We start from the raw sequence: 22,987 nt of genomic DNA, 5'->3' as shown, positions 1-22,987 counted from the left end.
ACTCACAGTTTGATATGTGTTATGAGGCCATACAGCACAGCTTCGATTTGACCCAGAATCCCACTAATAGAATTCACCTCTGTGCTGTGCAGTTAATTCACAGTGACACAGCATAATAATTATCCTTAGAAAATGAATGAACAGTGGAACAAGCCACTTATGAGGCTTAAAGCCCCCTTGCTGAATGGCTAATGTAATTTATTAAGTGGAGGGTGATTGTGTGGAAGCCCCAAACACAGTCTGTTGTATACCCTGTAAAATTGCTGCATTTGTGAGTTTTTGCAGTGTAGCTATTAGTAAGTTACATGTAAGTAATTTTTTAAGACATTATAAAAATCTACCAGAGGGGCTTAATTAGTTCTATTGGATTCTCAAGTGTTAAAACACTGCTTTATTACCATATATTATGTAAAGAAACCAATGTCAGTGTCAAAATACACAATGCCTTGCCTCCAAAAATCTATTGTCACCAACATTAGTGTGGTAGCTAGCTAACTTTCCTTGATCTCATTTTACTTCAACAGTCATGACAAACATACCTTTAAACAAATGCAATACTGACATGTTAAATAACTGTGGTTTGAAATGTCTATTAACAGAATGAGTTTGGAAATCTACAGCTTATTTTACAATAACAGATCAAATTTCCAATGCAGTACAGCAGTAGAAAGGCTATTTTTTTTTTTTAAATGTTGTAAAGTTATTTTAGACCTTGGATGAGGCACGTGATGTCTTTATTTTCTGGATGAGGTTTTTGTTGAGCCGAAGGACTGACATTACATAAAGTAATATTTTTACATACATTTAGTGAAGTGAAGTGAAGTGAAGTGACTTGTGGCCAAGTATGGTGACCCATACTCGGAATTTGTGCTCTGCATTTAACCCATCCAAGTGCACACACACAGTAGTGAATACACACACCCGGAGCAGTGGGCAGCCTTTTTTGCTGCGGCACCCGGGAGCAGTTGGGGGTTCTGTGCCTTGCTCAAGGGTCTCACCTCAGTCGTGGTATTGAGGGTGGAGGAGAGAGCTGGTCATTCACTCCCCCCACCTACAATCCCTTCCGGACCCGAGACTCGAACCCACAACCTTTAGGTTCACCTTCGGGTTGTAAGTCCAACTCTCTATCCATTAGGCCACGACTGCCCCCCAGTTGGTGGCAGCAAATCTGATATACACCATTAAGCTGTTCCAGAGCCTGAGGGCACCAACTGAAAAAGCACAGTGGCCCTTGAGTGGGAACAGCCAAAAGCAAGTAGACCTGAAAAAAAGAGACCTAGGGGCAGAATACGGATGGACTGGTCAGTGATGTAGGGAGGTGCAAGTCTATGAAAGGCTCTTAAAACAAATAGAGAATCTTAAACTCTATCCTATAATAGACAGATATAGATCCCTAATCAGCAAACCAGAGGAGACCGTGGCTAGGTAAAACTCCCTGAGGCTACATGAGGGTGGAGGGAGACTACTCAAATGGGAACCCAGTTTAATCAGATATTGACACAAATTTTACTTAGTTTATTTACAACTAAGAAAAATCAGTTTATCTGTTTGAGAAATCCCTAAATCTATCTGCACACCGTGTTCACACACTATTTGTGTAAAATTGTAAATGTGTGATGCTTTATGTTTCATTCAAACAACAGTCAGATAACATCAATGCAATTACAGTAAACATCCTGATAAAATCAGAATCTAACACTGTGGGACTGCCAAAAGCAGCACACCTGAAGATTTCAGAGACCTGGGGGCAGGTGACTGATCAGTGATGTAGGGAGGTGGAAGTCCATGGAGGGCTTTTAAAAAATCTTAATTGTCTTAATGTCAATAAAATATTAGCAAAAAAATTTTCCCTGGCAGTTTTACCAGGTTCGTTAAAAATCTATTAATTTCTTAAAATAGAAATTTCTTAAAATCTATTACATTACCTGCAGTCTGTTTTTATTCTATTTACATACTGCTTTCCGGTACTCTTGTCTAAGCTCCCAGGTGGTATTATCTAGCCAGGGCTGTGACTTTGCTCTGCTCTATTTCATTATTTTCCAGTTCAGGTGATGTGGTACTTATAGGGTTCTTAAGATAGACCTCTGAAAAATAACATACTACAAGAGAAAGTGGCATAGCTGTTTGAGTTCCAAACAGAGAAGAGGTTAAACAGATTAATGCAGAATCTATAATTCCTACAAATGCATTTGTGGGTTCACAGTTTGAGTTTGGTGTGCTAGCACTGTAACTGTAACCTTTAATTTATCTTGAATGAATGACCTTTCAGAAGGGAAAACCCAATTAGGGCCGCTCTCTGGGCGCGAGGGATGGTATTAATTTCTCCCCTGTCAGTTAGAGCAATAGTAAAAATAATGGCCATCTGTGAGCTCATGAAGACGAGGGTGGATAGCACTTCTTACGAATGTGTTCAGCTGCCCTGTGAAGTAGCACCAGCAGCAGTTCAAAAATATGCAGTGTCTGTCTTCTCATGTCTGAGAGGAAGCTTTTGTTATCCTTCACTGTCCCTGGTTGGTAGATGTGTTGTAGTAGGAAAGAACTAGCTAGTGGGTAGGAATTGGCAAATGACCAAATTGGACAAAAATGGGATAAAACAAGTCACATCTCACTGTCTTTAAATCTTTTCCCCCAGTCGAAACAAAGGGTGTACTCCATTACTACTTATTTCAACTTTCATATTCTCTCTCTGCGTCTCTCTCTCTCTCTTAGTTGAACCCAAAGTATATGTGTTGGCGGGTCCTGATCCTCTGGTGGATGGTAATGTGGAGGGTGTGGTGGCAACATGCATGGCTGAAAGGGCCCGTCCCCCGGCTGATGTCTTCTGGGAGGCGGAGCTTTACGGACGCTCAGAGCAGATCATTCAGGATGAACCTGATGGCACCACCTCCACGCAGGTGGACTACATCTGGGCACCCAGTAGCCATGCCCTTAACCACGCCCTCACCTGTGTGGTACGCCACCCTGCCCTGGCTATGGACTTGCGCATCCCCTATGTGCTGAACATACAATGTGAGTTGGTCATTGCTGATCTTATGAGGTTTCACTTGGAATTTGGCATCATTAGTCTGAATGGTATCTAGCATTCCAGTGTGCCTAGTAAGCTATTCCTTGGTATGTACATATGTGTGTGTTTCATGGCTATTAGGGATGTAATTGAATATGAATATATTATACAGACTCAACAGATAAACAAATATGAATACAGATATGAATTGGATGCGTACTATTCATTTTTTAAGCTTGGAAGAAAGGCCATGTATTTGAGACTAGATCTTACAAAACTTGCATGAGTGGAGCAAGAGATTTTTATTGTCATGTGATGTGGGCTCAAGCATGCTCGAGCATGAAGCACGTGAACATGCAGTGGCCCTTACTAACTGCCTGGTCAGGGACGCTGTGGTTTAAATTAGGCTTTATAGTTGTGTTTATAGGTTTATTTTCCTTGTGATGGACTGGCGTCCCACCCAGGGTGAATTTTCCCTCAGAGGGCCTTCCACAGTGCACAAATCTCTGTTGGAAACTGAAGATTAAAATTGTAGGTTTCAGTTGTGTACATGCAAGAGAACCATAGTTTCATGCTTTCCAAAGCCTACATCAAGCCAAGTTTTGGACTTGGAATAAGTTGTCCACTCCATAAAAATAAGAAATTTTCTTGTTAGTCAGTGTTTATACACCACACCATAATTTATTTTTTCAAAAGTTTTTGCCACGTCAGCCTTAGTAACAGGATGTCTATGTTGTTGAAGTACACTTTTAGTGTTCCTCAGTGGTTCTTTGTATGCTTACGGATTCTAGCTTCCTAAAGGGCTTCTTTATTCCTTGTCAGAAAAGGAAACTGATTTAGAGGGGCTAAATAAAGAAACGTTTTATGGTGCTGCATCGAACTGTTTTATTTCTCACAGTGTAATTATCCTGAAGTGTTTTTCTTAATAGGTAATGGGCCCCTTTTTCTTGACCTTATTACTTTCAGTTGCTCCAGATGTCATGGTTGAAGTCCAGAATGATGTTTGGTATGTGGGACAAGAAAATGCAAAGTTGGACTGCAGAGCAAATGCCAATCCTCCTCCTCATCACTTCTTCTGGACCAGGTACCATCACCATGAGTTTTACAATGTCTCCACATCATGTATTTATAGAAAACAGAAAGGCTTTTTGCATCCTTCTTCTGAATATTCATTACCTGAATGACTTTTATCTTGGCAAGAGTCTAAAACTGGGACCCATTTTATCAGGATCAACATGCAGATGCCTACAGGAGTTAAGATGACAAACAGCAGTCTGGTCTTCACTCGTCCTCTGCAGAGAAATGATTCTGGAACGTATAGATGTGAGGTCCAGAACAAGGTTGGACTACATTCTCAGGAGGTACACATCTGGATACATGGTGAGCTGAAATTTCATTTTCTTTATTGATCAAATTTAACTTAAGTCTTTTTTTATAGTTTCATTTGACTGGTGTGTAAGAGGTCAGCAGCACTGGATCTAACTGAAACTGTACTAAAGTAATTTGTAGAAGGTTTTCTTTTCTAATATTGTTTTGCTGAAATACCACCAGCAGGTTTCTCTTTATGCTTTATTTGTTTGATTGCTTGTAGGATTTATGCAGAATTATTATTGTAACCAGCACTGAACTGATTAGATTTTGGAATTGATCCAAACATGGTCAAGGTCACAGCAAAGCCAAATATCTGAAGTATTTTTCTTCAATTGCTTCCCTCCTGTTTAAATTGTATTTTAAAGGTATTTCAGGTATACAAATTTATAACAAGATGAACTAGACTTGTTGGCAGCGGAGACACCCCTGTGAAGTTCTACTTGTTTTAATTTTGTTTTCTGTTGACCTTTCTGTTGCACTCTCTCAAGCTATAAGTCCTAAACTTGAGAATAGATTATGCTTGAGTATTTGCAGTTTGGTATTTTGTTTATCACAATGGGATTCAGTCTTGAACAAAGTTCTATATCAAAAGGCAGCATTAATATTGTAGTCTTTGCCATGTCAAACATGATGGCTCACCTTATTGGTTGCACTTTGCAAAGGTCAGCATAAACTGGGTCAGAGTTGAATTTGAGTGAACTGCATGGCATCAAATCCAGTGCAGCATTGCCGGTATGGCAAAGTGGCAGATCACTTTGCCATACAGGTAACACCACTCTGGATTTGCCGCTGTGCCGCTGTGCTCAAAGTTGTTCAGTGTTCAGTGTACATCATCAAGTCTAGCATTTTGCAGCATGTCTACTCTCTGGAGTGCAACACACTCATTTCAATCTACTCTTCCACCAGAGCCTCCGTCTATGCCTTCTGTCCCTGCCACTACCACTGGAGTCATTCCTGGCCTTTATAGCTCAACACCCACCCACTTCCGTGCCCACTTCACCTCCCCAACGCTGGCATCACTGCATGATGATACGATGGGCAGTGTGTTGGGCAGTGCCATAGGAGGCACACTTGTACTGGTTCTTCTGCTGGGTATTGCTTTGCTGTGGTACACCCGTCAGCAGCGTACATTCCGTGGTGATTACTACACCAAGCAGTACATTGGGCCCTCATATATGCAGAAAGAGTCCATTGAGCTTCATGACACCTTTAGAGATGACTTGGCTAATAGCAGCCAAGACCTGAAACACAAACTTAATGGTGATATACCTGATACACAGATATACCACAGTTACAGAAAAAACAAAGGCTGCTGGGTGAGTTATTGCCCTGAAAACTCTAACATTAACACAACTGGGAACACCAGCACCCCCTACCTGCAAGAGAAGAGGTACAATATGGCCACAGACTGTGACTATGTGTCTCACAAGGACGGATCTGTTATCTCTCGTAGAGAATGGTATGTGTAAATATGTGAGATGGTTAATGGGAGACAAGATTTTACAGAATACAGTATTCGCAAACTCTTAAAATAAAGGAAAGATTTTTAAAATGTATATCAGGCATATTAAAGGCTGTATTATTTTCTAGCTATTACCTCTAGGGGGTTGATATTGCACAGCAAATGTCTGTGTTGTTTTGTGCTTTTAATCCCAAGAGAGATCAAAGGGTAGCCTGAAGCAATGAAAACAAGTTGGAATACTGTATATTGCCTCCTCTTTCCTGTGCCCTTGTTTAAAATTTCTGATTCAGTTTTAGTTACTTAGAGATTCTTATGTTTTGCGTAACAAATACAATGAAAAGTAATTACATTGTATTGTTTGTATGTTCTAACAGTCTGAATAATTTTTCCATTGTTCATATTATTGCAAAAAATTGCATCGTTTGTAGTTTCCCTGGACTGTAAAGATAATGAAAAACATCACAGATTTAAAGTGAAAATCTACATATCGCACTCTTGTTTAAGTACACATATACTTTCTCTGTTTTAACTTCTTGTGTTTTCAGTTTTTAAGAATTAGTGGGTATAATATGGAAAAACTTAATGAATGAGTTCCTCAGCACTTGATGTGTGTTTTAAGTTTAGATGATGAAATGGAAGGTTGCATAAACTCTAGTAATGCTAAACAATTGGGTCTAAAGATAGCGTGGTTCCTCAAACTGTCCAGTTCAGGAGGCGATAATGTAGTGCCTCCTGAGCCTTAGTACCAATCAGCTGCACAGGTACTGGTGGCCCGTGGCACAGAGTGTTTTTTGCCAAGCTCTGGCCAACTTGCCTTCTCATCTGCATGAACAATACTGGTGATCTACCGCATACTGCCTGTAAGAATTCTGTACCTATTGTACTTGCAGTTTCGGGCATTTAGTGGCCAGTAGAATCTGTGCCACCATGTTTGAGATACAATGCACATTTTTCATAGCCTCATACAGTTTGTAAATCACCATGTCAGCTCCTTTATATTCAGCTGCATGCAGCACTGATTAACGTGCAGGGCTTCATCAGCCTGAACCATTACTGAGTCCACTGGTGTCTCTACCGTACATGTTATCAACCTTCTCAGTACTTCTATATCTGTCACTGCAGCCAGTATATATGCTTTTTTCTCTGGCTGCAGCTTCAGTGTGCTTACTTACTTCAGATATATGGTGGGATATCCCAGTCATTCACTTTGCTGAATATTCCATGAAATGGGTTAGGCATTCAATCAGCTGTGTTAAATGGATGATCCATGTTCATTAATATCAGACTACAGCACATTCGCTGCTGCTGAGCTGAACTTCTCCATTATGTTCTGATCATAAGAATGCTTCAGTGGGGGGCTATCAGCACTCTCCTCCAGGGTGGCATCATTAGAGAAGCTGCAGCTAAATTGCAGCCTTAGGACTGCAAATTGCTAAGAACAGTTGACACTGAAGTTGCCATCATAACATTGAATTATTTGAACAGACTTTAAGTTAAAACAATAATGAATTCAGAAATGACTCTGATGCTCATAAGCTCATAAGTTCCTGTTAACACAATTGCACTTTTTGACTATATAATTATACAGTTAGAGAAGAGAAACAATTTATTTATAATCACACTATTCAGTATCACCCAGATGAGGATGGGTTCCCTTTTGAGTTTGGTTCCTCTTAAGGTTTCTTCCTCATGACATCTCGGGGAGTTTTTCCTTCCCATCGTTGCCTCTGGCTAAATTTCAGATTTATATCTGGAATTTATATATTTTTGTAAAGCTGCTTTGTGACAATGTCCATTGTTAAAAGCCCTATACAAATAAAATTTAATTGAATTAGAGAATTAGAAACAGTTACTGAGAATATAGTGCATGAGGCAGCTATATGAAGCTTCTATGTTCTGCACTTCATTACTCTGTTGCATTGTTGCTAATAGCTCTTGCATTTGGCCCACTGCCAACTCCTTCACTCTGCATTCAATCATGCCGCAAAGGAGCTTACCATTTTTTCCAAGAGGTTCCATAGTAGTGTCTGCTGTTTGCTTAACTCTCAGCTGTGACTGTCCGGAATTAGAGGAAAAATACTATGAATAGTAATCGTATTACTCACATGTTAGTATTCAGAAAGCTCAACACGTCGACATTATGCTGCAGTAAGGGCAAGGCTCCGTATGTGCTTGTCAAGGATGTTCCAGAACAATTTAATAATGTCATTCATTATCCAAATACATCAGCCTGGCAGAACAAATGAAATTCGACACAATAATCCATGTGTCTGTCTAACACACTCAAAGTTAGCAAGAATAGTAATGTCAGACACTCAAAGTACCATCATCCAAGGTTTTCAGTACATGTACATATTTGAATCAACTTTCTAATACCTCTGCAAGATGAAAATGGGAAAGAGGACAAATGTGGGGTCATAGTCAGAATTTGATGAATTTACTGTTGGTACACAGCAAGGAAATAAGCACATGATAATCCCCACTAGTTCAGAAGAAACTGTCTTGCCTGTCAGAAACATAGGCAAGAAAAACAATGGTAATATTTTAAAAGCTACTGCTTATTTAGGTCTTACCATCAACAGCAAGAAAACAATAGGTTATTCATCTCAAGGTCAGTCATGGGACTCATGTAGTAGTAGTAGATGAAACAGACCAAGACTGGCAATAGCAGGTCTACTGGCAATTGCAACTTGCAAGTCGGTTAGATTCTGATTTGTTTTTTACCTCCTCCACCCTTGCTGTCCTCTCCATTGATTTGCCAGCACCACTTCTAACAAAGCACATCTGCTGCATGTGCTGCTCAGGCTGCTTCCTAAAGACAAACCTCACATCAAAGGTTAGGCTTTTTAATTAATGTTTCCCGACATTTGCTCTCTAAACAACTTCCATCCACTTCAGCTTCAAATATGTGCACGTGTTTTACTTAGAAATTAGGAACAGCTATTTTAACAAAAGGATATTTAATTTGAAGGAGGGTCTTTTGACTAGTTCTGTATAAAAGAAAATCTGGTTAATACATATCTAATTTTTAAAAAAATTAAATACTATTAATTAGTTTTATATCTGATTTCAAAATGGTTTGACTTGCGTTTGTAAAATTTAGACATATTTGTGTTTGACTAATTTCTTTTTGAAAATGTCTTTACTTAAGTTCCAGACCTACCTAGGTAAAGCAGTTACTGAAGATGAATGAATAAATGAATGATAGTGCAAAGGATAGTGCAAAAATCATCATACATGTTTAGGGTATGTTTGTGTTTGGATGGTCTGTGCAATTGGTGAACGTTGAAATGTTGACGCATCACTGGATATTTTGTACAATATAGCTGTGAAGTACTAGTCATCCAGATGTAGTAAATATTCTTGTATATAAATATCTTGGCAGGGATTTATGTGTCATTGGGATAAATAATATTTTTCTATAAAAAAACATTTGCAGAGAACATGAGTGCTTGCTGTTTCTTATATTAGTTCTTTTGAGTTGATTTATTACTATGTATGTAGTAGGGTCATGTCTCGATTGAAAGACAGTTAATTTGTTTTGAGATGCCTTCTGTTTCTAATTTAAAAAAAAAAAAACAGGATTGTATTATTTTAGTGTGTGTCCAGCAAACTTACACAACCGAGGGTAATAATCCGAGGGAGATAAAAATATTCAGATATGTTTTTTTTTTTTGTTAACAACTGTTTTGAGTATTCATTTCAACATAATAAAGAACAACAGTACAGAGCAAAGAAAAACCAAACAAGCCAGGACCCACCCCTCAACCCATCCCACCCATGGTAGACTCCAAGGATATAGACATAAACACAAAATTGTAAAACAAATAGAAAATATACAGAAGTTCATAAAGAAGAGAGAAATGTTGGCACAATATCAAAAGCAGCATGCCATATATCCAAGGTCTTAGATTGAGCCACATGTATACAAGCAGTTGAGAGTTCCATAGATATAATGCTCAGTAAATACACAGCCCATGTCCACCTGCCCATCATGTGAGGAGGATTCCAGCAATTAATTAACAGTTTTTCAACACTATGAGGGCAGCCAACTAATAAACTCCTTTGTCAGGTGGATAAGGCAAGGTCCCAAAATTCATTCAGAAGGAAGAAGCGTGGAGTCAAAACTAAATCCATGCCCAGCAAATATGACAAGTCCTGTGAGAACAGGGTCCAAAAAAGGCAAAAGAGAAGGACAATCTCAGAAGAAATGTAGATATGTGTCCAGAGACCCTTGAGAGCATAAATTACACTTAGGAGAAGAAGCCCAGTTTATGTACAATCATTTCAAAGGACTCAAATAAACCCTATGTAGGGTTTCCAGTGGATCATTACATTTACATTGTTGTGCGTCCATTGAAAGGGTAGCTGCATTACCTGACAAAAGATGATAGCTATGGAAGATAGGCAAATGATGGTGCCAGATTGTAACTCGTTGTAATTGCCTTTCAATAATCGCCTTCAAGGTGAGTTATAATAGGGCCGAAACGTAATTTATATTGCCTAAGCGAAATTCCAGAAAAAACAAGATGCTTCAATTCATAAGGAGAAACAAAGTTCTCCATGACATTGAAACATCAGGATCAAACCAAACTGACACATGGTGAAGAGTAGACGCTTATAATTTAAAGTTGGGGAAAGACAGACCTCCATCCAATCTGCTGCGCTGTAAATTAAGCAGCTTAATTCAAGGACGTTTTCCATCCCATATATAATGAGAGACAATCCATTTAAGTTTGTTCCAATAGCCAGCACGAACCGCACATTCACAGACATGCTAAAATTGTTGCCAAAGCAATCACAGGAAAGCAGAGCCATAACTTTAGGCAAAGGGATTCAAGAGTGATTTGTAGTTTCACTCATGATGTGTATGTTTGACCATGGACAGTGGTGGAATTCTCTGACTGTAGGAGGAAAGGTCTAGTTGAACAAATGGGCAGCAGGTTGGCACTGCTGCTGCAGCTACCGCTATGCTGTGACCTGTGGTGTTGTCTGTTGCTACTTTGAACGGTGGTTGTGATTACTACTGCTCTGAACCTGAAAATTTTTTTCTTCTTGCAATTTAAAAACATCTAAGATATTTATGTTTTTTCTCATCAGTCTGGGCCTTTTTTCCCCACTTTGTGCAAGTGTCTGCACCAAACTTATATCTGTCTTTCTATATTGTGTTTGTTTTTTTTATTGAAAATTGCCCAATAAAAATGCCTTTTGATATTAAACCTATTATAAATATAATAGCACATTAACCAGCTAGAATGGCAGTAGACAAATTTGGTGAAGACTGGACAATATTTGGTGGAGGAATACCAAAAATGTCACTTAGATGGAAGCATTTTGGCATGTTACTGTAACTTTTGACCAGTAAGCGGCGCTGTAATGAAATTTGTTATATATATATATATATATATATATTGTCCAGGTTGGTCTGAAGATGATGTATGCCAAATTCGGTGTTGATTAGACATGATTTGTAGGAGGAGTAGCAAAACAACCATTTTTGACAAAATCCAAGATGGTCAACAGGAAGTAAACTTGAATTTCAGATGTTGGTGTCCATTCACTTCAGCATACTCCAGGGAATTATAGGAAAAATGATCTGTGAATTGAGCACAAATTCTTCAGATATAAGGAAAAAATGAAAGTTGTTATAGTTCTTGACCACAAGGTGGCACAGTCATAAAACTTCATGGTCCTGAATATATGTATCAAGTTTCATGATGATACGTAGATGCATTGCTGGGATACACCGTCACATCCTGTTTTTTGCATTTGCCAGCACGTTACAGGAGAACAATTTTGAATATCAAAATTCCTTTGAAAACTTTTGTTCAGACAGGTCTCAAGATATCACGTTTGGTGAAGATTGGACAAAATTTGGAGGAGAAGTAGCAAAAATTGCAGTTAGATGTAAAAATTTTTAGCATGTTATTATAACTTTTGACGAGAAGGTGGCATGGAATTTGTTGCATAGCCTCAGGTCAGGGTTGTGAAGATGCCAAATGCCTGTCTTTTAAATTTTAGACACACGGTTCAAAAGTTATTACCAAAAACGTACTTCCAAATTAGGCCTAAATTTGACCCAATAGTGGCGCTAGAGCGTTGGAAGCACTTGGCCCAAATTTGGTCAGAATGTTCTTTAGACCCTCTCCAATCAGTGTACCAAATTTCACATCTTTTTACCAGACAGTTCTATGAAGACCTGTGCTCCACTCTGAGAGAAAGGGTTTAATTTAAGTAAGCCATGTCAAGGCTATACAACACTCAAGTAAATTATGATGGCAAAGTGAATGGATTCAGTATTGTAGAAAAGATTATGTAACTCCTGTGCCCATTAATGAATTTACAAGGCAATGGTGGACCTGTCAGATAACCAATGCTTGTAATATCATTAGACATCCCAATTTTGTAGAAGTAATTTTGTTCTAAGTGTACACATACTTTATGTACAACATAAAGTAATGTGACCTCAGTTTTTCAGGTAAATACAGCCTTTGAAGAAACACCTTTGAAAAATTTGTGACCTTTTGAGTCCATTTATATTGCTTAATCTGAATATAGAAGCTGTTGGAATTTTGTGGGTCATCTGTGTTAATTCTTGCCAAATCTTTTGCTGTTTTTTCCAGCTTTAAATACCTTTAGTAATTACGAGTATCTATGTATGTCACTTTTGCACAGCATACCCTCTCTGACCATTACAGCTAAATTTAGAGTCATTAGGTATAAATCGATAATGTAAATGACCTGACAAGACATTTTGCAGCAGTGTAGTGCAATGTTCTGTAAGCAGATTTTCTTTTGCATAATTACAGATTGTGCTGAGTGTGGTTGTTTTACTAACTTTTAGGAAGGTGCCAGCAGACACCCTGCAGTGTTTCCTATTTTCTTCTAACCATTAAATGCTGCCAGTGAATAACTGTCCATAGATGGCAGTATAAAACTGCAATTTAGATTTACAATGTCTGTGATTTGATGTTTCTGCATGACCAAATGTACCAACAGAAGCCACTATTTCATTTGAATCAATGCAATGCAATACATAGGTTAAATTATAGTTATAGCAAAAATCTGGTCAATATGAATGTCCTCACTATTTTAAATGCGTTACTTTAAATAATACAGTTAAATGATTAATTACTCCTGAATTCACACATTAATCCTCCTGTTTTTATCATTATATTCTATTTAAAGAAATAATTCTAAATAATAATCATCAAAAAAAATCATAAATACACAAGTGATGATACACAAGTGTTTTAATATTTCAAATGTTCACTTCCCATGTAGATATACGCAATATAAACACTTTTATAGGCACACTTGTAACCCTACTATTCAATCAGCCAATTATGTGGCAACAACACTATGCATAAAATCATGTACATACAGATTAAGAGCTTCGGTTATTGATCACATCAAACATCAGAATGGTGAAAAATGTGATATCAGTGACCATGGCATGGTTTTTGGTGCCATAAACAATAAAACCATTTGGATTTGGATTTTATCTTTTATGTTTTTGGTGCCAAAAACATAAAAGATAAAACAATAAAACAAAAAAGTCCAGTGAGCGGCAGTTCTGCAGGCAGAGGTCAGAGGAGAATGGGCTGACTGGTTTGAGCTGACAGGAAGTCTATTCAAATAGCCACTCCTGAGAACCGTACCATGGCGGAGAGTTTGTATGATCATTCTGAGTGGTCTCGGGATTTCTCTTCTGTGTGGCAACTTGTCTGTGCTCACTGTGTGGATCCATGGCACAGTGTTCCGAGTGGTGTTGCCTGGTGGCATTGCAGCTGTACAGGCTGTTTGAAACATACCTGTTGTAACAGTTAAACCTGTCACAGTAGGTGCGATTCTCTTCCATGACAGTGGAGGACGCCAAGGAGTAAGAATAGAGGCCTAACCTCATTTGGATTACTTTTATTATTTTTCTTTTTTTTTTACTTGGTCTATTCATCATACTCTTCAACTTGGACATCGATCTGCCTCGGTCAACATCTCATCGAACACCACAGTTAAGCCATTTGGACTGTTTATTTTTATTTTTTTTCAACCATAATACTGCAGTGATAAACTTTGTTGCTCTAGTTCATAGCGCTGCTTAACTACAGTGTTAATGTGTTATGTATTGTTATTTTCATGTTGTTGGTTTATGATTAATGATTATGTTACTTATTATACTGATACAGATTATCTCCATTGTTCATAATTCACAAATCATGTAAACTCATTTGGCAAACTCTACATTGACTCTGAAGGGGAGCATGAGTCAGAAGGAGGTGGCTGTGGCATGGATGAAATCTGTGATGACTTTGCTTCCCCTCCAGTGCTGGAGCAACATGGAACACTTGTTTTGGACCTGGTGGAAAATCTCGCTCAGAGAGTTACTTCACTTGAGGGGCAGTAGGCAGATTGTTTGAAGAAGGTAAGTGAATGTGTTACAGATGTTGAAGTGGAAGTCAGATGCAGAGCTGTGGAAGATAAAATGGATTATCGCCGAAAGGGAATGTGAATGGGTCAGGAAGGTATTGGAGTTAAACATCCAGGATCTGGGAATAAACATCCAGGATCTGAGAAAGTCATTAGTAGATTGCCTTGCCAGACGTGATGCCCAGATTGAAAGAAAGCCTGTACACCCATGATGTCCACACAAGTGCATTTTCCGCCAAGCTCAGTTCCCACCCCTGCAGTCTCTAAAGTGTCCAATAAAAGTAATCATATACATAATCCATTACCACCCACAGACAATAGTCCACTCATTTCCTAGTGTCCTCTCATTATTATTGCTTTCCCCATGCTTCGGCAAGTGTCATGAGGACAACCGTGAATTAGGTAAATTAGCTTGCTTGCTTCGGAGCATGGTGAAGGATGTAAGAGTGTTGGTGAGGATTGGAACGCAAATAGAGTGAGACTTTGAGGAAACCAAGCACTTTTGGAGCAGCATTAACTCAGAGTAACAGAAGAAGAAAGCACAACACATACGAGGCACAGCTACCCAGTCATCTACGGCCAATATACATACCATACAGTCAGTACAGCCAGGCTCCAAGCCCAGTAAGCAAGATTTGAAGATGGTCTCTTTACCTGTTCTTCTGCATGGCTGGTATTTCCAAGCAATGGAGGATACTGGAAGCACTTACTCTTTGATCGACGAATCCTGCTGGAGGCAGTTGGAGCCAAAAGAGCGATGGAAGTCAAGTGGAGGGCAGACCTTCATGTTGGCCAATGGAAACGTGCAGACCGCACTGGGGTGATCGAACTGGGAATGTGAGGTGCAAGGACAAGAATTTGCAGTGACACTATACCTGAAGAGGGACACCGATCTAACTCTTCCTTTAATCTTGCGAATGGATTTCTTGCTTTCTTTTGACATCATACTGGATTTCAGAAGAGGCCAGTGCATCTTGCCTTCAAAGTCAGATGGTGAAGATGAGGTATATACATTCATGCCTAGTGAATTATCTTCTCTTCCACATTTACACTTCTGTCTTGCTCTGTCTTCCCTTAAAGAGTCATTTGACACCACACAGTCAATCCAGCAATTGGTCCAAGCAGCTGACACAACAGAAGAGTTTATGTCTTTGTTAGAAGGGATATTGAAAGAATGGCCAACTGATGAGATCAGACATACCAAAATTGTCAAACTTTCTGTTATCACTCACGATGAAAAGCCTCTCAGAAAAGACCTTACTGTGTTTCCCTGGAGAAACAACAGATCATTGACAAGGAAATTCAAGAGATGCTGTCTAAACGGATTATAAGCCTTCAATCTCTCCCTGGGCCTTTCCTGTAGTGCTAGTACAAAAAAGGTGTTAGTACAAGATTCTGTGTTGACTACATGGCTCTTAACATGAAGACATATATTGCTAACCAATGCCCCAAATCCAAGAGATCTTAGAGTTGTTGCACACAGCCACAGAATTCAGCACAGTGGACCTCAAATGTGGTTACTGGAAAGTGAATATGGAACCCAATATTATATAGAAGACAGTGTTTGTAACCTCTTCAGGTCTCTGTGAATTTCTTTGTCTTCCCTTCGCCATTAAAAATGCCGTAACCTCTTTCCAGCAGTTCATGGAATCCATGTTGAAAGACCTCAAGGGTAAACACTGTTTCATCTCCAGAGATGAGGCAGAACACCTGGCAAATCTTACCCAAGTGTTTAGCTGTCTGCATAAAGCAGGTCTTACCTTAAACCTAAAAAAAGTGCAACCTCAACTTCCCTCACCTATATAGGATATGTTGTGTCTGGAGGAGGTGTGAAGATGGACCCAGCCAAGGTTGGTGAGCGGTTGGTGAGTTCCCTACCCTACAGTCCCTCAAGGATGTGCAGAGGTTTTTAGGCCTCATGGGATATTACTATCACTTTTTTCCCTGTTTTTCAGAGCAAGTGGCACCCTAGCACACATTAAAACAAGAAGGCGCTACTTGGGCCTGGTCCAAAGACTGTGAGAAGTCTTTTATTGACATCAAGCAAACATTGACTGAAGCTCCTGTTTTCATTCCTCCTTATTTAAGCAAACCATTCAAAGGCCAGACAGACACCAGTGAGGTTGGTCTGGGAGCCGTGTTGACCCAGGAAACAGAGGGTAATGAACATGTCATTGCATATGCCTCCAGATTGTTCCGTGGTACTGAAAAATCATATTCAGTGTCTGAGAATGAATTTTTGGCCACTGTCTGGGCTATTGAGAAGTGGAGACCTTACCTGGAGGGACAGCAATTCGAGGTAATCATGGATCACACTGCATTATCTTGGGTTTTCAACCATCCCAAACCCTCTTCCAGATAAACACGCTGGACCATTCAGTTGTAAGGCTTTGACTTCATGGTAGAGTATTGCAAAGGTCAATGTGATGTGGTGCCAGATACCCTTTCAAGAAGCATGGGTGAACCAATGGCTCTGGGAATGCTAGCTGTATGTAAAGCCTCAAAAGCATCTATAAGTCCCAGTCACTCGTACTGAGCTAGCAGATGCTCAACAAAGTGACCCTGAGGTTAAAGAGCTAGCTTTAAAAGCCACCTCTCAGGTAGATCTCAACACCAACAGAATCCAGTATGTTGTCAAAAATGGTTACCTGTTCCATAATGTGCCTCCTGACAAGCAACAAGGACAAAAGCTACAGATGGTCATCCCAAAGTGCCATAGAGGAGAACTTCTGAGGTTCGCTCATGACAGTCCATTGAGTGGGCACTTTGGTCTTCTGAACACCCTCCTCCACTTGCTGGAAGTTGCTTACTGGCCTAGTCTTTGAAATGTGTGGAAATATTGCAAAGACTGTCAGGTATGCCAGAAATACAAACCCTCCAACACCAAGCTGTCAGGGCAGTTGCAGTCAACTCCTGTGGTAGAGCCAGGGCACATGCTGGGAGTGGAGCTGATGGGACTATTTCCCAGGAGTACTAAGCAAAATGAATACCTCCTAGTAGTGGTGGTCTGTTGCTCTAAATGGGTGGAATTGTTCCCAATGGGGACAGTAAAACCACCTCAAGTGGCATGAATCCTGGTGAAGGAGATATTCACTCAGGGGGGTACCCCGGCCTATCTTGTGTCAGGTCACGTGCACAGTTTACATCCCATCTCATCACTGGTATGCCAGCAATGGGGAGCTGTTCAGAAATTAACCACCACTTACCATTACATGCGAACTGTTGAAGAGGCAGGAGGATCTGGTGCATCAGGGAGAATGTTGTAAGAGTTCAACTAAAGCAATGATGGTAGGACAACCAAAGGAGAAAGCAAGCGTTCTTCTCAGAGGGAGACTTGGTCTGGGTTAGGGCACACCCTTTGCCAAGAGCAGAGGCTATGGGCATATGGCTAAACAGGCAGCTAAATGGAAAGGTCCTGCAAGAGTTTGCAAAAGTCTCAATAGAGAAAGGAGACCTCTTCCTTTTGGGCCTTCTCTTACTTGGCAGTATGGCCTGGGTTAGCTAGTGCCCCTAGCAGGCCAAACATTTAAAGGTTAAAGGACTTATGTTCTTATGTTTAACTAGAGTGGTCTGTTGTTCCTTTTTTGTACTTGTATGGAGTATGTATTGTCTGGAGCTTGCACCACAACCCTTTTTCTTAGGTTGTAGCCTAAGAAAAGACTAAAAACCGTTGAACTGTTCTTGAGCTGTCCAGAGTGGTCTAACCTTATGTGGATTACTTTTTGATTTTTCTTTTTGTTTTTTTTTTTACTTGGTCTATTCATCATACTCTTCAGCTTGGACATTCATCAGCCTGGGTCAACATCTCATCGAACCCCACAGTTAAGCCATACTTTCCAACTCTAATACTGCATGATAAACTTTGTTGCTCCAGTTCATTGCACTGCTTAACTACAGTATTACTGTGTTATGTATTGTTATTTTCATGTTGTTGGTTTATGATTAATGATTATATTACTTCTTTTACTGATACAGATTATCTCCTTTGTTCATAATTCACAAATCATGTACGTATTTGATAATGTTGTATGGTGGATTTCAATGCTATTAATATGAAGGGTTTTTTTTTCACATTCCACAGACTCTTGTGTATGCGACTTAAACTACCCCCCCCCCCCCCCCTTTTATTATACCTGGGTTCAAGAAAAAAAAAAGTTTTGAGGCCTTCATTGGTACCATGAGTAGCTACGCCATTGAAATTAGATCCCAGACACTGTGTTTTTGTTTTTTCAGTGTTTGTTTTTTTGTACTTGTAAAGCAACCTTGGGTGTGAGAAAGGCACTATATAAATTGTTTTAGCCCATCCATTCCAAGGTTTTATTATTATTATTATTATTATTATTATTATTATTATTATTATTATTATTAAACCTTGGGATGGATGGGCTAAAACAGTAGAAATCCACATTGAATTCTACTTCTGTCAGCCAAGAACAGGAATCTGAGGCCACAGGGGGCACAGGCTGGACAGTTGAACTGGGCAGTAGAAGATTGGAAAAAGGCTAGGCAATATGTTAGCTAGCTAACTCACTAAAAGCTAGCTGATTTAGAATATCGGAATATCTATGTTTTAAAATCTTCCAGTTAAAGAAATGCAGTATTTTTAGAAAAAACATACCTTACACTATCAAATGAACAATAGGTCTGTGCTTGCAACAAGGTGCTATGTTGCTAAAACTGTTGCTATGATAATAACTGATATGGGGCAACATGAGATATGTGTGGAAGAAGAATATTAAGTGATGAAATGTTCTTGGAAATATTTTTATGGAGATATAAAATGTTTATATTAAAAAACATTAATTTAGAACAAAATCCTGTAGAAAATCAATTGACTTTTTTTTTAACTAGTCACAACCATTTTTAGTTAATGCATGGTATGTCCAGGAATTAAATATTGTGATATGGACCCTCTATTGATTATAAAATCCTGGCTGAGATAGGTAGATAGTGTGACTGGCATCTCCAATGTTCTGTAGAGAATATGACAATACTTTGCCTTAGTCTCCACATTGAATACCTGCAATTTTTTGTTATTTTTTCTGTTATTCTGTTATTTAATAGGAAGCATGTCACTCACAGTAATGTCTGTGAGTAAGAATGGGTTTGTCTACTGTCTCATGTACAACACCAAGTTGCTTTTTAAATGTGTGTACCATATTTTCACTAACAAAATAGGATAAGTCTGAGTTAGACAAAGACTAGTCAAACAGAAAGCTTAATATTTTCATGTCATCACATCATCAATTTCACCAGACTGCCAAGTTCACTCACACTATAAATAACCCTGACTTTAAAACTCTTGTTGCAAAGTCTCACTCCTAGCCTGTTCTGCTGATGATTCCAAGCCTTCGTACACATTTTTGCACTTCCGTTTTTTTTTTTTACTCTGTTTGTTTGATACTTTGATCTTCATGTAAGCCCTAGTCTGGCCTGTTTGCCGATCAGCTGAACTTTGGCTCTTTTTGGACTTTGCATTTGAATTTGTGTTTTGTATTTGTCTGCATGAATAAAACCTGCACTTGCATCCAACTTCATCACCTCTGAGACAAATATAAATGATGAAATGAGCTTTTATGTAAAGATGTAAATAGAGAGATTTCCTTTATGAAGAGAGATATAAAGACAGTCAGTGAAACTATTTCTTGTATCTGTCTTTGTGGTAATAAGGCCTATTACGTGGAGGGTCATATTATTACATATACAGTTAGGTCCATAAGTATTTGGACAGTGACAGTATTTCTGTAATTTTGCCTCTGTACACCAGGCAAGTTGATTGAAGTGTAGATGTTCCGCTTTAATTCAAGGGGAATGAAACAAAAACAAAAATAATATTTAACAATGCAATATTTAACAAAAATATTGCATTAACCATTTTAGAATTACAGCCATTTTTTACATAGTCCCTCCAGTTCCACAGGCTAAAAAGTAATGGGCCAAACTAACATAATCATAGATATCAGGATTATTTTTAATACTTGGATGCAAATCAATGACTGCCTGAAGTCTGGAACCCATGGACATCACCAAATGCTGAGTTTCCTCCTTTGAGATGCTTTGCCAGGCCATTACTGCAGCTGCCTTCAGTTTCTGCTTGTTTGTGGGTCTTTCAGTTTTGTCTTCAGTATTTGGAGAGCATGCTCAATTGGGTTGAGGTCATCAGACATTTCATTCCTTTGCCTTAAGAAGCTCTTGGGTTGCTTTTGCATTACATTTTGGGTCATTATCTATCTGTTTTGTGAAGCGCCATCCTATCAGTTTTGCAGAATTTGACTGAATCTGAGCATAAAGTATAGCTCTATACTTTTCAGAATTCATCCTGCTACTTCTGTAAGCAGTCATATCATCAATAAACACCAGGGATCATTGGCAGCCATACATGCCCATACCATAACACTGCCTCCACATGTTTGATGGATGATGAGGTATGCTTTGGATCATGAGCCCTCCCTATCCTTCTCCATACTCTTCTGGTACAAGTTAATCTTGCATCAGAACTGGTCAGACCTTTTTTAGAGGCTTTTTAGCAAAGTCTAATCTGGCCTTTCTGTTCTTCAGTGTTACCAGTGGTTTGCATCTTGAGGTAAACCATCTGTATTTACATTCATTAAGGCGTCTCTTGATTGTAGACTTTGACAATGATACACCTACCTCCTCCAGAGTTTTCTTGACTTGGCTAGATGTTGTGCAGGGGTTTTTCTTCAACAAAGCTGAAAGTCTACACTTCAGTTACATCTTGATTGTTTAATTTCAAATTGTTATGTGCATGGAGCTTTGCGTGCACTTTTTTGTTGTTTGTTGCCTCTTCACTTGCTTGCTTGCTCCTTTTTTTCTTTTCTATCTCTCTCTTTCTCGCCCTCTCCCTTTCCCCGCAGTTCCTGCCGACTGGTGGACCTACCGTCATTCAGCATAACCACTAGGCCTATCAATGACAGGAGCATGCCGAAATGGGAGGAGCTCTGGCTTTAAAAGGCTCATGGCGACAACAGCAAGACAGCCTTCGGCTCACACTCATATACACGCTGCTCGTTGTTTTAGTGCTTTGCTTGGGTTTGTTTCATGTTTGACACTGCTTGTTTCATTAAGCTTTATGCTAAGCTTCTGTACTTTAATGTGTGCTATTTGTGCTAACAGTCTTTGATGTCTGCTTATGTGTTAGTTGGTGTGTCCTCGCTGATATCTCACTGTCTCTATTGTTTCCCCCTCCACCATGCAGTTTTTGGTATAACAGTAGGGAAGACGAACAGGTAAGCAGGTGCGCGCAAATACGTTAGCCTCACGTAGTGTTTCCATTGTCTAGTTACTCTAGGTAAGTAGACAGGTAACACCCCTTGTATTTTACTAAAGGTTAAGGTAGTGTAGCAGATAGTTTTTTCTGGGTAGTTAGTTAAGAGGTTAAATTTAAGAAAAGGGTTAGAAACCTTTTATTCTGTTCTTTCCTTTGGTACCGTCTCGTTCTCTCTCTCTAGGGAGCCATCTGTGAAACCATTTGTCATTCCACACACGTCATTTGTTTTCAAAGAGCTGTTTTGTAAAGTGTCTCTTGTATATAGTCAGGTATTCTGGTTTCTTATGTATATAGTTTTGCTCTTTGTAATAAACTTTGTAAATATTAAGCACAATTCCACAGTCTCCTCCTTCCTCCACCAACCTAGCTGTCCTCCATCCAACTCCAGTCTATGTTATTTAGCAGTGTCGTAACAAGACCACTGGGGTGGTGTATAGAGGCAAAATTTGTCACTGTCCAAATACTTATGGACCTGGCAGTAGATCCGCTATGATAGTACAGTGGGTTGAGATCAAGTCTTGCAGATGACCTGGGTTTGTTCTCTGGTTAAGGTGAAGTTGTACCATTCCACCCTGAAGTCCAGGCTTACTAATTGTCTCCTGCAAGTCAATATGTACATATATGTATTTAATAAATGAATAAATTGGGATAAAAATGGAATTTGATCGAGTTTCACAGCATGTCTATGCACTATCTAAGTGACTTTGGAAATTAACATGCTTATATTAAGCCTGTTGTGCTTAGGAACTATACAAAGATCTCAGGTCTGGCACAACAGGAACAAGTCTGAGGTTAGAACCTGACTCATGATCTTCCTGTTTACTTTAGCAACTGTCAGACTGTGGGTTTCATGTGTGTGCGTGTGTGTGTGTGCGCGTGTGCCTACAGTTTTAATTGCATATCTGTGGGACCATGATTAACAATGATTGTCTGTATGCATGTCTCTTTTCACATTTTTTGTGTTTATGTGAAGGTGTGTAATTACAGATGTGTACATTCTTTCTTAGTGCTGTGGCGTGCAAAACTGAGAAAAACATTTCACTTGCAAGCATAATCATTTAGGGAACATTAAACGTTGTTTGCTAAATCAAAACATTATCAGTGCTGATTCATATTTGTCACTGCACATGTGGATACCTTGATTACTTAAAGTGAAAAAACTGAGAAGCCTCAGAAGTCTCATAGACCGAAACCCTTTTCTTGTTTTTCATTGATTGTGTCAGGATGTCGTTGTAAACCTCAGACTTCATCACTATCATCCGATGACTCAGCGGTTACTGTCCTGATTTTTCCAAGACCTATTTAGTGAACGTCACTATTGTTGAATTCAGAGCAACTTCGAGCAATTTACCAAGTTTAGCTAACCCCACCGTGCACTTCTGTTAATGGTTACACATTTAATATGACAAGAAATAGAAGTATCATGTGTTGCTGT

At 39.2% G+C, this 22,987-nt stretch overlaps 1 protein-coding gene across 3 annotated transcripts in view; it reads left to right on the top strand.

Moving 5' to 3' along the window:
- Positions 1-22,976, top strand: part of nectin3a (nectin cell adhesion molecule 3a) — a 46,010-nt gene extending 23,034 nt beyond the window's left edge. For 2 of the 3 annotated variants that reach the window (XM_026924796.3, XM_034310892.2), the window contains 4 exons: positions 2,710-3,009; positions 3,971-4,088; positions 4,233-4,384; positions 5,282-18,362. In XM_026924796.3, coding sequence (XP_026780597.3) covers positions 2,710-3,009; positions 3,971-4,088; positions 4,233-4,384; positions 5,282-5,844 — 1,133 coding nt within the window. In that variant the 3' untranslated portion in view covers positions 5,845-18,362. Of the gene's footprint in view, positions 1-2,709; positions 3,010-3,970; positions 4,089-4,232; positions 4,385-5,281; positions 18,363-21,139 lie in introns of those variants that run through there. The other variant, XM_034310893.2, reaches the window with a different exon arrangement.
- Positions 22,977-22,987: the final 11 nt, after the last annotated feature.

Source organism: Pangasianodon hypophthalmus, chromosome 14 (genome assembly GCF_027358585.1).
Source record: "Pangasianodon hypophthalmus isolate fPanHyp1 chromosome 14, fPanHyp1.pri, whole genome shotgun sequence".
In the NCBI taxonomy this organism is placed as follows: Eukaryota; Metazoa; Chordata; class Actinopteri; order Siluriformes; family Pangasiidae; genus Pangasianodon; species Pangasianodon hypophthalmus.
Note: the sequence above shows the minus strand (reverse complement) of the source record. Positions and strands in the feature narration are given on the sequence as shown.